Source organism: Echinococcus granulosus, assembly GCF_000524195.1.
Source record: "Echinococcus granulosus chromosome Unknown EG_S00035, whole genome shotgun sequence".
Taxonomy (NCBI): Eukaryota; Metazoa; Platyhelminthes; class Cestoda; order Cyclophyllidea; family Taeniidae; genus Echinococcus; species Echinococcus granulosus.
In genome coordinates, this window is record NW_020170415.1 from 30,952 (window position 1) to 43,556 (window position 12,605).

Consider the following 12,605-nt stretch of genomic DNA (forward strand, 5'->3'; position numbering starts at 1 on the left):
AATCTCTGGATACACCCGAATAGGAGTAAAAATTTTGTGGCAAATCGAAAGCTCGTCATGTCCGATAAAAACATTGGTGACTGATGTGAATACAGAAAGTATAAAGGCGGGTTGATATCGAAGTGGTGCAAGTGCTATCTTTGGGGAACCGCAACGTATTCAGATCCAGAGTTGCGTCGAACAACGGTGAAGTAGAATAGCAGTGAAAGAAGAAGACTAATCATCTGTGGCATGAGAACAACGGAGAAATGTAATTACGAGATGCACACTCGTTCGATGCTCATAATAAATAGGAACGATCGACAACCTATACCAGGTGATGACAAGAAACTAACCTCACACGAAGCGATAGCCAGTACGACTCCCGTGAAGCCTTGAAGACCGCTATTAACTACTGTTGTGGCCCTCTCGTAGCATCCCTGAAAGAGAGCAGACAGGTAACAATTCTAGCAATCCCCAATTACAAGTACTAAAGCATTAGCGACATCTAGGCGTGTGAGAAGCGCAGGCCATTCAAGCTGTGCTGACAGGCTACAGGACGTAGGAACAATCCGGCTGTCATGGCAAGAAGGAAGGTATGACGCGTACCACGGAGTAGGCAGTGGCGTCGCAGACGTCAGTTGGCGACGGGCAACAGGAGAGGGGTAGCGAGACGTCTCCATAATCCGCGCGTCCTCTCCCACCGCAGCACTCAAGCTAGGGAGGTAACGGTCGACTTACGAAAATAAGTGCGAGGGTGATGCTCAGAGGAAAAGGTTTAGCCAAGACGAGTCGGTACAGACCAGTTACGATGTGAGACTATTTGGTTTTGTCAAAGGCACATTCCAAGAACTGCTAATACCATGACATTAGTATATTTTTGGATACGAGTATCAGAGACCATTGCTTACGAAGGCAACCTGGTAAGTATTGTTTTGCGAAGAGACGACCCTTTTAAATCATGATTAGAATATTTTTGTGGAGGCCAAATGCATGAACAAAAACCTACAAAAGACTGGAAGACCTCTCGGTTGACGATTTTCCGGGCCTCGGAACCGGGATCGGACGATTTGGTGAACCAGTCATCGATGACAGTCTTGAGAGCTCGTACCACCTTCTCCTCAGCCTAGTAGTGTTCTGATGAGAGGTGTAAATAACAAACCTCCTGATGATATAGTATGCTTAAAACTCCTACAGCAGCTTCCACGCATATAACCAATGCCAGGCATGTGCAATAGGTACTGATCAAGCAGGCGGATTCGCGATAGATCCCACAGAATCCAAAAATAGCGACAGCAATGGTTGCAGATCCAACAGAGATTAGCACGATTGTTAATATGTGGGTAACGTAAGCAACCCCAGCAACATCAAATACTGTTTGGACTTCAGGTTCCATGTAAGAAATAACAGATATCCCAACAATTGCCAATCCTATAAGCTGCAGTGCAAAGGGTACCATGAGTTATGAGGATGAACTAGGACAAGATAAGAAGGAGCATTAGGTCGAAACCAAGAAAGAGGAACTTGTTAAAATACAGTATTAACTCCGGGTACCCACTAACCTATAAGGTAAAAACTGCAATGACGCTGCGTACAATAACTGCCAAATGTCAAAACTAGAAGGATAATAGCAAATGTGACGAGGCTCACCATCAAGATAAAGTTTAGGTTGAAGAGTAGATAAATTTGGCATTTCCGGGAACGGCGAAACCCCATCTCTACAGCACAGGAACCAAACGGCTGAGAAATCGGTGCGATTGATAAATTAGTTTTTGCAATGAAGCGTCTAAACAAAGAGCTAGTATTTATTATTACATACATCTATGAAAGATTGCAATTGTATGTAGCGAGTAAGGGCCCGATTTGTCTTCTTAAATACATTTCATTATTAAGCTTTGCAAAAGAATTTTTGAAAGTATACAATAAATGGCCTATTCGCTAAAAACATTACTCACATTTTTAGGCCTAAATGCTTTAAATGTACGCAAGTAGTTTAATTACTATTAGCACAATGGACTTAGCTAGGTTGTGGTTTTCTGTGCTAAGCGACGTTGCCCAAATATGCCAAAAAAACGCAAATTATATGGTAATGTCACTATTTCATTTTGAATAGTGCGTTCAGTTGGTCATGATGTGTTGGAAAAGGGTATTTCGTAGCAGCACTCTTAAATTATGAAAGTACTTGTTCATCTCCACTTAAAATCAGTCCATATTTTTGATTCATGTAGAGACGTCGTTCGATGTGGGTGTTTTTATCTATTAGCTCAAATTCAAGTCCCCTGCTATTGCCCATTGTAGACTTTTTACTTATTAACTGGGATTAATTGAATTAGGTCACTTTGTAATAAAAGACTGCGCGAAATGTAGGGAGTTTAATATGCTTGTACTGGTGCACCTAGTGTAACAAGGCGATTAATTTCGTTGAGTCAGAAAGCGTAATTGTGTTGGTGTTAATGATATTGATGCTAAGCTGAATGCTATGGGAATGAGCGTAGCTTTTCCGTTTCGGCAGTCGGATTGAGTAGACACTTGAGGCTCTGTGCTGATCTGTCACGCTGGTGAGGTGCTGTTTTCACGTGGCGTGTAAGTCTGTCCCTTGTAGACTAGAGCACCTAGTTTCGCCGGTGGCGACGTCTCTTTCTGTGATGCTCTTTCCAATATGGACATTCTCTATCGTCTTAAGTGCAAACTAAACTTCCTCATTTCCAAAGAATGTGTTCTTTTTACTGGCATCATTGCCTATCATTACACTTCTCTAATAGTTTTCGCTGCCTTCATAACTTAGGCAGTAGTAAAAATGGCCTTCAGCATGGAATCCCTGAGGCAAGCATTGCACCTCTCCTTTTCCGATGGTCTATTAGAGTCCTTGGACCTGGAAGGTTTTGTCGTTGCCGATTTGGTCAATATTAACTAGGTGTCGCTAAATTGATCAAAAGTGGCAAGGTCAGGAATATCATCACTGCTGTAGGTGCTGGAATCTCTACCTGTAAGTAAAATCAATGCTTTTGTATTAAAACATTATCGAAAACTATTGTTGCTGTTTTCTAAAGCGTTTTTGAGAATTAAGTTTATATGCCAGTGCTTAATAATCTGGTGATGTTAACTTTTTTCTGAAAGTTTCACGTTGATCGTGGGCCTCGGTTAAGTGGTGTAGAAAGCCAGTGCCCACGAGACCGAACACACGGGTTTGCAAACTATCAAGCATCATTTCCTCATAATATATCAAGCTTTCCCCTGGTAAATTCCACGGTCTACACTCAAGTGCAAATAGTGTTAAAAATATTGTAATGTGTTTTGCAATGCATTTGAGAAGTGACTGAGATTATTTATGTGAAAATACCGGTAGAGCTGACCTGCTTCCATGAGCTCTGTCTTCCTATTTTTCTTTTTTAAGCTGCTGGGATCCCCGATTTCCGAAGTCCATCTACAGGGATTTACGACAACTTAGAAGAATACCATTTACCTAGCCCTATGTCAGTTTTCGAACTTAGCTACTTTGAGGTAATGCTAGTTGTTGTCATGCCTTTAAACGTACAGAAAAATCCAAAACCCTTCTTTGAAGTTGCTCGGCGTCTCTACCGCCCCTATGCCAAGGTTTGATGTCTCGCTTTCTGTCTGACCCTCCTTAGCCCACTACGGCCCACTACTTTATCAAACTCCTGTGTGACAAGGGCTTACTTTTACGACACTATACCCAGGTGCGTCTGTCCGACAGATTTGGTACGATTTCTACATTTTATCCCCTGCAAATTTCACAGCTAAGGCTGCTCTCAGCTTTACATTGACTGAGATCAAGTGACACTAAGGCATGCTTCAAATTGTTTCATGGTTGACCTGTGGATCGATACATTTAAAATGTCCATGAGTGCTGTCCTCGAATACCAGGCGTGTCTTCTAGGATGTTGCACATCTTTTTGGCTCGATTTTTGGAATCACCTTGGTTAAAACGACTGGCGCATTTATGGTTGATATAATGACGGTAACGTACTTATAACTTTGAATATCTTGGTTTTTAGGCTTAGCTTCGCTAGAAGCGAATACACGCACTTCATTGCCCAACTTCAATTCATTCTACATGTCGTACTATCCGTAACTTCTTACTTCTGATCGGGTAGTGTAGTAAAAGCTAAAGGCAACCTTCCTTCAGCTCTTTGTGCCTGAAATGTGTCATCTTTACTTGTATACTCTTCCTGCTCCACTTAAATTCCAGAATGTGGATCAGCTAGAGCGTATATCAGGTCTTCCGGAGGATAAAATGGTGGAAGCGCATGGATCCTTCCATACCGGCCACTGTCTCGAGTGCCATAAGGAGTATCCATTCGAGTTCTTCAAAGGTACCATAGTAGTCGTTATCGGAGCAGTTCATCCGCTAAATTTATAGGCAAAATTCTGGCCAAGGAAGTGCCCAAATGCACTGAGGCGAATTGTGACGGGGTAGTGAAACCCGGTAGGCTCTCTATTTGGTTTCCTTTACTTGTCCTTCGTAGATGTTGTGTTCTTTGGTGAGGGACTTCCATCGAAATTTACACGTGGAGTCAAACGGGTAAGCTGTTTGTAGAGTCAATGGCTCGACAACCATACTGCTTACACTGGCTATTTAAGTAGTATATCCTGCTTGTGCAAATCTTTCCGGTCTATAGCGTTTTGAACAAACAAAAGTTTCGGTCACTAATATTTGTATTAGCTGTTGCCTGAATGTTCCCCACCATGCTTACATTTTGTTTAATTTATAGTAACCCTCTGTTTGCTTTAATAAACTTAGAAACGGCCTAATTTTTTAGGAAGTAGAGGTTGGTCAAAGGTTTTTTTGCCCTCCCTCCAGGACTTCCCGAAATGCGATCTTCTGATAATAATGGGAACCTCACTGCAAGTACTTCCATTTTCTGGCATCGTCAACTGCACTAAACGCGGAGTTCCACGTCTCTACATCAACCGTGAATACACGGACGGTTCAACTTCGGTGAGTTAGACTTTGGTGCTTTCCAGTACTCTGCATCTTTCTCCGTAACTTGGCAATTTTCGATTGCGTACGTTCGCCTTTTTTGCCTGGTTGAAAAAGCGGCACTTAATTTTTCATTTTTTCACCGCACTGGTTGTTGCCGCTGACGATGCTACAAGGGTTTTGTTTCTTTCATCATGAAATGGCTGGTCGCTGGATTTCGTGCCAAACCACTTCAGTGGGGCCAGCCGGGCAACAAAACGGACGTTTTCGTTAAGGGTGACGCCGATGGCATATGTCTTCGATTTGCCGACTTACTCGAGTGGAAGGTAGGGCCTCTTCAACACTGTTGCTACTTCTATGTATTTCTTTCCACAGCCTAGCTTGGCCTGATGCTATATGCATTTGTCTGTCATTGAACGGTCATATCACGTTAGGATAATGAGGTATCTGACTCGTAGTGATCGATCCCCTTGGTAGCGAACTTGTTAACCCTTTCTATCCTCTCCGCCCTTCCGTTGTTTATCCGCTTGCTTCATCCTCTTGTTAGGATGATCTGTTGCGGATTCAGTCTACCAGGAATGCTGAACTGGATCGAGAGTTCGAAGAAGAACGGAAATCCTCACGTTGACTTCCAGTTTTTCACATGGATATCAGGCAAAAACAATTTCTCACCTCTCATTTGGCTTCTCATCGCTTTTTTACATGACCGCACATCATATTCTCTTTTTTTTTAAACTGTAACTCGTACCTTTTGGCAAATGCTCTTGTGTAGATCCACTTTTTGCTCAAAAATGGTAGATGGCTATTTACTGACGGCTTGTATTGTTAATAAAATATTTGTACTCAGGTGTGGTTGCAGCTGCTCATCATCCGTCAAATACTAATGACTATTGAATTACCTGCGGTTGTGTTTGTGATCCAAGATTTGGTAGCTTTAAGCCCTCGAGAGTGTAAATCATTTGCGACTCTCAAAGCTCCACCATGGCGACATGCTATCCTCAACAAATCAAAAGTAGAATCATTGAAGTGCTGGGGGGCCATGCATTTTGCTATTTTTTAAATCAGAGTATTTGTTACCTTAACCAAAATAAGGAAAACCGAGCTTCACCCATGTTTTTCTTGCTGGCTTGGCATCTGCATGCGGTGTAATGGTGATCTCTGCAACCCGTTTTATGTCATTCTCATTCAGACCTCCGTTAGTCAAGATGCAGCAGTGAAGGTTAGCGTCATTGGGAAAACTGACCCTCAATGACACCGTACCAGCGATACCGTCAATCACTCTTGTACGTTTTTCGACCCTCAATTTGTCTTAATTAGTGCAGAAGAAGGTGTCAATTAAGAGCAATCGCTTGGAGCTTATTTAGACCTTACCCAAACTTGTTGAATCAAGGGGAGGCGCTGGCGACTCACGTCGTTCAATGACACCATGCGCTGTAGAAGAGGGTTGCCAAGAACGGGAGCGGCGCATCGTGTCTTTGTGCTAGGTGGCATGAAGAATGAGACCCTACAAGTCAGAGGAGTTTTGAGTGTGTGCGCTTCACAAACCCTTGGCAGGATTCTTGCTCGCAAATTGGATTCTCATTTTGCGTTCATTTAGCGCTCTTTTTTTTCTCGTTGAGGGAGTCGATTTTTAATTACATTTTAATCAGGCAAAAGAGATTTAAAACTAGTGCTAGACTAATTGGAATCAAGTTACACCCTTCCATTATTTTTGGGAAGAATCAACGCCTTAGCGTGTCAGTGAGCCTCCGTGAACTGTGTGTACATCGCATACCTAGCTGCGCCCATTTACTTTTTACTAGCTGACAGTGAAGTAGTCAGTATGACCCCCCATTTTGTCGAGGTCACTATTAATTAGAACCTTGCTTGGCGAATCATCGGTCCTGCTCCGTGGGAAGGCGAAAGCTTGATGAGCATCGGATGAGGCAAACAAAAGTGCTTTGTTGCTGGTCGCACTTGGTAGAGCGCACGCGGTGAACTAACCTGACTTGTCAAAGTAAACTGTCATCCCGTGGTTGAAGTTCACTCGCCAAAACAGGGGCGGAATATTATCCGAGCATAAAACAGTTTCAGTGAACTATTCCTTGTACCTATTGCATAAATTAAAGAGAACGCGGTAATCTCCCTAAGTAAATGTAATTATTCTGCCAAACCGGGATTCTATCAAATGGTTAGCAATTTTCACTGTAGATGAACCAAAGTAGCCCCCTAAACTGGGGCCAAGGTCTGGTAATTTTCACCACCATGATTTCTTACCGAAATCGGCGAATTTGCAACAGCTATTTCACTTAGCCATAGCTAATGACACGATTTTGTCCGGCCGATACTTTGTTTGGGGCGTGGTCTCTAGGAGTAGGCCTGATGCTTTCGTCGAGTCAAAGCAACCTCTGCCTTATTCCAGCATATTAGAAGAAGTCTATGTTCTTGGAAGAACTCGTTTATTTGAATTAATACAGCAATCAAACTAAAAAATATCCACTCCTGGCTATTTCATGCTTTAAGTAATAGATGCGGTGATGCCTTATGCCAAAATCCAAATTTAAGAGGCCGATCATGGAAGCCGCTCTGACGCTACAGGACTCCAAGTAAGGCGCTTTCTCCATGTAGCGGAAACTCATCGACCTATTTTGCATTCAATACCTCCCACTAACTACTATGCCAAGAGGATTCCTCGAAATCGAAGGGTGGTGTAGTAAAAAGCAACTAACTGATGGGACCATACACAAATTCATCGACTTTCTAGACATGCGAATCTTACTGTGCCAACAACAACTCGAAACTATTTAAAAGCAAAATTTGAGCGCGTCAAGAACGCAGACGGACCAGCAGCTGTTAAGTCGGCGAATGCCGGTCCCAACGCAGTCTCGAAACGGGTGCATTTCTGAGGCACGCCGCAAGCCAAAAGGAATGTTGCATAAAAACATTTGTAAAGTACAAGCTACTTATAATAGCGTAAAGTAGCACATTAACCAGGTCAAAACAGATAGTCTTATCCATTGCTTAATACTTTTTTCGCTAAATAGCCAATCATTAAATGTCTCAACTCAAAGGAATTCACGATTGGTTTAAAATAAAGAAAATTTTATAATGTTTATATTTTTTGTTTAGAACGACTGGTGAACGGCCATTGTAGAGGCTAGTCAGCGTTATTGACCAGTTAAATCGATGAAGCGTTTTGCTGTGTGAGTTCTATGGATGTTACTTTATCGATGAATTATTGATCGGTTGGTCTGTACAGCGAATCAATAACCACTGTATTGGCTAATATGGATAATCGTCACCTGTTAAATAACCACAATGAACTGATCCCCAACGGACGCACTTCCATGCCTGTTGCGCCACACAAAGAAGCTTCACTGGAGTCTATTTTTGTCACTGACTCGCGGACAACTCCAACGTTAATTTCTACTCCAATGAACGTCAAAATTACCGCGGAAGGTTTGAAAATGGAACCTGGACTTGAGGCTCAACTGGCTGGATTGCAGACCTCGACTTGTGGACCTGTTGCAATGGCTTCTCTACCTATTAGTGCCCTAAATTCAAGTGAAAAGCTGAACGTTCAAGTGAGTGATTTGGAAAATATTCCTATCTTGAACCCCATTGATGGACGTACCGTGGATTTACAATCCTTGGCTGCCAACAGCCAATCCATACCCGGCGTTCAAATGGTGAAACTCACTCTTATCAACTGTGGTGACCAACAGACAATTTTGTTGACGACCCCTTCTGGACCACTGAGTGGTTGGGACCAGTCAGCAGACGGTCTTACCATCACAATTCCCGAAAATCTTTTGGGTGGAAATGATCTTAACCTAGCTGGACTGTCTACTGTACCAGTTGCTAGCATCCCCCAATCACAACCGCCTGTACTTGAACCCGAACCTTCTGGGATTTCCGATAAGGTGAACTATGCTACGATCACCTCTCTACCTCCCATCACCTCGGTGTCCGACAAGCTGTACGCACAAAAAGTCCCAACCAGTGCCCCGTCGATGGTCGACGCTACTCAAAACTACGCCCTTCAAGATCTTGTCCCCCTCCTTACAAGCAATGGTGATAAAACGAAATTGCTGGATAAGACAGCTCCCAGTTCCAGTGTTTTCCAGACCAACACAGCTGACTTCTTCCAAACTCCCACTGTACCCATCACTCTCAATCTACCTGCTGAATCCTCTGTTTCTCTAGTGGACTATGCTACAACGGAACTTAAAATCGCTCGACCCATAAGTCCAGGTATTCCCCTTATTTCGTTTCCTGTTTAAGTCAAACCATCAATTGTGTCTTGGTATTACCCATTTTGTCGTTTTGCAGATGACCCTAGTCCACCTAGTAACAATGCCGATAATCTGAGTGACGCAGATCGTGAGACCATGAGTCCCGGAATCGATTGTACAGAAATAAACACAAGGGTAATTTTGGTTTAGTCGGTCACTATTTCTCACTTCCTTGATAGGAACTGGCACTACAGATCAGCAGTGAATTGAAACGGTACAGTATTCCTCAGGCGGTATTTGCTCAAAAGATACTTCACAGAAGTCAGGGTACCCTCTCCGACCTTTTGAGGAATCCCAAGCCCTGGAGTAAGCTGAAATCCGGCCGCGAGACCTTTAAGCGAATGTGGAAGTGGTTACACGAACCACAGCCTCAACGCATGGCCGAACTCAAAGCGGCAAGTAAGTGACCACATTTATCTGCTAAGCCTCCTCTAGCTACCGAAACGGAAATTTATCCTCCAAAGCGCAAGTCCAGTGAAGTAAAGCCGGGTGAAGAAAAGTCGGCCAAAAGACCTCGTCTCGTCTTCACGGATATTCAACGGCGAACACTTCATGCCATCTTCAAGGAGACAAAAAGACCCAGTAAAGAGATGCAGGTAACTATAGCCCAGCAGTTAGACCTCGAGGTCTCTACTGTGGCCAACTTCTTCATGAATGCTCGCAGACGATCTGTGGATAAGTGGCAGGATGATAATGAGGTTCGACAAAATGATTCTCCCTCGCCATCACACAGTGTCGATGACACTTCGCCCACGCAGCCCTCTCAGGCCACTTCCAACTCTCAACCTCCCAATCTGCACGCAGTATCCGTCTCCTCTGCTTCTTCCAACGATCCACTGTTGGCCTCCCAAGTCCTTCCTTCTGACAGTCTGCAGGATAATCCTCTACTCTCATCAGGCGCCGCAACCGGCGTTGATTTCTCGGACTCTCCGGCTCCGCCTAGTCTGACTCCCGACACCGTAGTGACTAGTAGTCTCACTCTGGCTGGTGGCGATCTGCCCACTCAAGTTCCAGTTTCTGGTGGCATTCTCGTCACAACCTCCGCTCCCTCGGACACAAACTCTACTACTGCTGTTCCCCAGCTGCTCACGCATTCAATGCAGCTGCTTCCTGGCGCACAGAGCGCCATCCTTATCAACACTCCTCTGGACACAGGAGCTTGTGGAGGTGGGAGGGATGATCAAAGTACCGCCACAGCCAATGCTGCTACTGCCTGTTTGATCTCGGGGCTACCGGTTTCTTTGGACTCACTTTCTCTCCCCCCTGCTCTCTTCCCGACCCCCTCCAGCGCCTCCGGCCCAACTCTCTTCCGAACTGAACCAGCTGCAGATTCGCCAAATCCGGGGCTCGTCCTACCTTCCGCTTCCACGCTCATTGGCCACGATAGAGGGGTACAATCCTCTGGAACAGGAGCAACGACGGTCACTACGACGACGGCAGTCCCCTTGCGACAAATTAAGCAGGAGAGTCCCATGGCTGCCGGACCTCCCACACATGTGGCGATTCCTATTAACCCGAAGAAGTAGGCCGGGTGCCAAAGGAGGCATTCATTCACTCATCTATACTCACCTCCGCTCATGTTGTTCTCTATTTTCTAATGATGCCGATGCTCTATTTATCGTCTGCGATCGTCCGTGTGTACGCATAACGCGTGTGCACGATCTATTTCATCAACGTATGTGCAATACATGTTTCTCTCAAGCATTCATTCGCTAACGGTGTTCGCCTTTCCCCCCCCCCCCCTCTCTTGTACAGTTAAGGGTCTACCATCCTCCCTGTCCCCTTCATCGTGTTGATTGTTCGAGCTGACTTGTAAACAGATCATGAAAACCCATTCCTTTACCACGATTACTGCTGGTTTTATGCGTATGTATTGTATCTCCTTCCAGGTTTATTAACCATTCTTGAACAAAGCAATAGTGTATATTCAGCGCTCTTTTTTCGCGCTTTGTACTTGTGTAATATTACTGCTTGTCCCACCGACCTTCTCCGTCTCTCCCCTTTTTCCATCATCATCATCTGTGCCCCATATCACCCATGCACCCGTTTTTTCCCTTCCACCTTGGATTTTTGAGCGATGCCACTACAATTTTGGCGACTACACTTTTGTGTGTTAGCACGGTCTCTACTTTCATTTATTTCAATCTGAGCTTGCTTTGTCTTATATTGAAAGAAAAGAAACCCGACTCAAATGTGAAGTCTTGCGTATGCCTTTCTCAAGACTAGTTGTCCCCTGGAGGGTATCGGTTTTCTGATCTTGCATTCCGTGTTGGATGTTTTGCGTCCGGATGAGACTGGCACTCTGAATCCTCTAGCCGTGAAATTTTAGGATTTTACCTTCTTAGGCATTTATGCAGTCAGTAATGGGAACAGAACATTTGCTACCGTGCCTCGTGTTTTATTTTTTCATCAGGAAGTTGCATGCACTGCTCAGTATCTGTTTATCTCGGTGCTGCTGAACTCAACCGATCTGTTCGCGACAATTCGTGCGGACATTTACACCAAGCTAGCGGATGACGCCTCGCTGTGTGATTTTGGACTTGGATAAAATTAGGGTTACACGAGTATGTGGTGCTGTAATGAGCGGGTTAGACAACCTAACCATTGTTGATGGAATCAACGCATGCTGCTTAGTTTGGCAATCACCCCTCAATCGTAGCCCCTTCAGCCGTCAGAACTACCGCCTCTAGCAACAAGGGCTTACGCATTCTGAGGAACAAAAACTTTTGATTGTATTTGACTGTAGGATGGTGTCTAATGGTTTTGGAGCGATGCAGAGAATTACTTGGTGCTAAAATTGGCAGGTGCTACAGACTAGTGCGTGGGCGCGATGTGCACCCACTGAGGCAGTCAGACGACACCAATGACAAGCAGACTCTCAAAAAATGCTTTAAGTGGGTGCACTCGGTACACCCAAACTTCATACTTCTAATCGAATAACTTTAAAACAGTACAACCATTAGATGGAGAAATGTTGATAAATCACGTCTTCTCTCAGGTGGCCAAGAAAGTTTGGGTGATGTTTCTCAGACCTCGAAGTCATGACTTGTTGTAACCTGCGTAGACGTGTCAAACTCGTATACATAGACATGCCGTTGTTCTATCGCATAATCTCTACTTTTTCCACCCATCCACCACATCCATATGATGCATGTGATTGGGGTTTGTCTGCTTTGCGAACCCACTTTGTCCGTCTCAATAATACCCAGGCCAGCTTCTTGCACGACTTCATGTGTAGCATAGTAGGTGGTAAAGGAATTTACTGCCCAGGGGTGGTTGAAACATTTGATTATCGTGACGAAGCACGCGAAAGCGGGTGCATCATGTTGACAAATAGCCGCCATAGTTGATGGGAATAGAGAGAGGTGTCTGTGGCGCCACTGATTCCAATGATTGGCGGTTGGCGTGTT

General features: G+C 44.4%; 3 protein-coding genes across 3 annotated transcripts; 2 read left to right on the plus strand and 1 right to left on the minus strand. All coding sequences in view use genetic code 11, as the record gives it.

The window, feature by feature from the left end:
• Positions 1-134: 134 nt before the first annotated feature.
• On the minus strand, positions 135-1,695 carry EGR_05038 (CD81 antigen; the record flags this gene model as incomplete). Its single annotated transcript, XM_024494287.1, has 6 exons — positions 135-224; positions 336-419; positions 589-696; positions 989-1,105; positions 1,142-1,417; positions 1,630-1,695. 6 exons carry the CDS (start codon positions 1,693-1,695, stop codon positions 135-137), a joined length of 741 nt encoding a protein of 246 aa, XP_024351236.1.
• Positions 1,696-2,107: 412 nt separating this feature from the next.
• On the plus strand, positions 2,108-5,549 carry EGR_05039 (NAD-dependent deacetylase sirtuin-2; the record flags this gene model as incomplete). Its single annotated transcript, XM_024494288.1, has 12 exons — positions 2,108-2,125; positions 2,765-2,858; positions 2,894-2,965; positions 3,374-3,480; positions 3,517-3,573; positions 3,609-3,677; positions 4,190-4,313; positions 4,361-4,426; positions 4,467-4,522; positions 4,802-4,939; positions 5,098-5,247; positions 5,469-5,549. The coding sequence occupies 12 exons, from the start codon at positions 2,108-2,110 to the stop codon at positions 5,547-5,549; spliced, it is 1,032 nt and encodes a 343-aa protein (XP_024351237.1).
• A 2,638-nt stretch (positions 5,550-8,187) lies between these two features.
• On the plus strand, positions 8,188-10,721 carry EGR_05040 (Hepatocyte nuclear factor 6; the record flags this gene model as incomplete). The annotated part of the gene is made up of 4 exons (XM_024494289.1): positions 8,188-9,154; positions 9,233-9,330; positions 9,375-9,594; positions 9,631-10,721. 4 exons carry the CDS (start codon positions 8,188-8,190, stop codon positions 10,719-10,721), a joined length of 2,376 nt encoding a protein of 791 aa, XP_024351238.1.
• Positions 10,722-12,605: the final 1,884 nt, after the last annotated feature.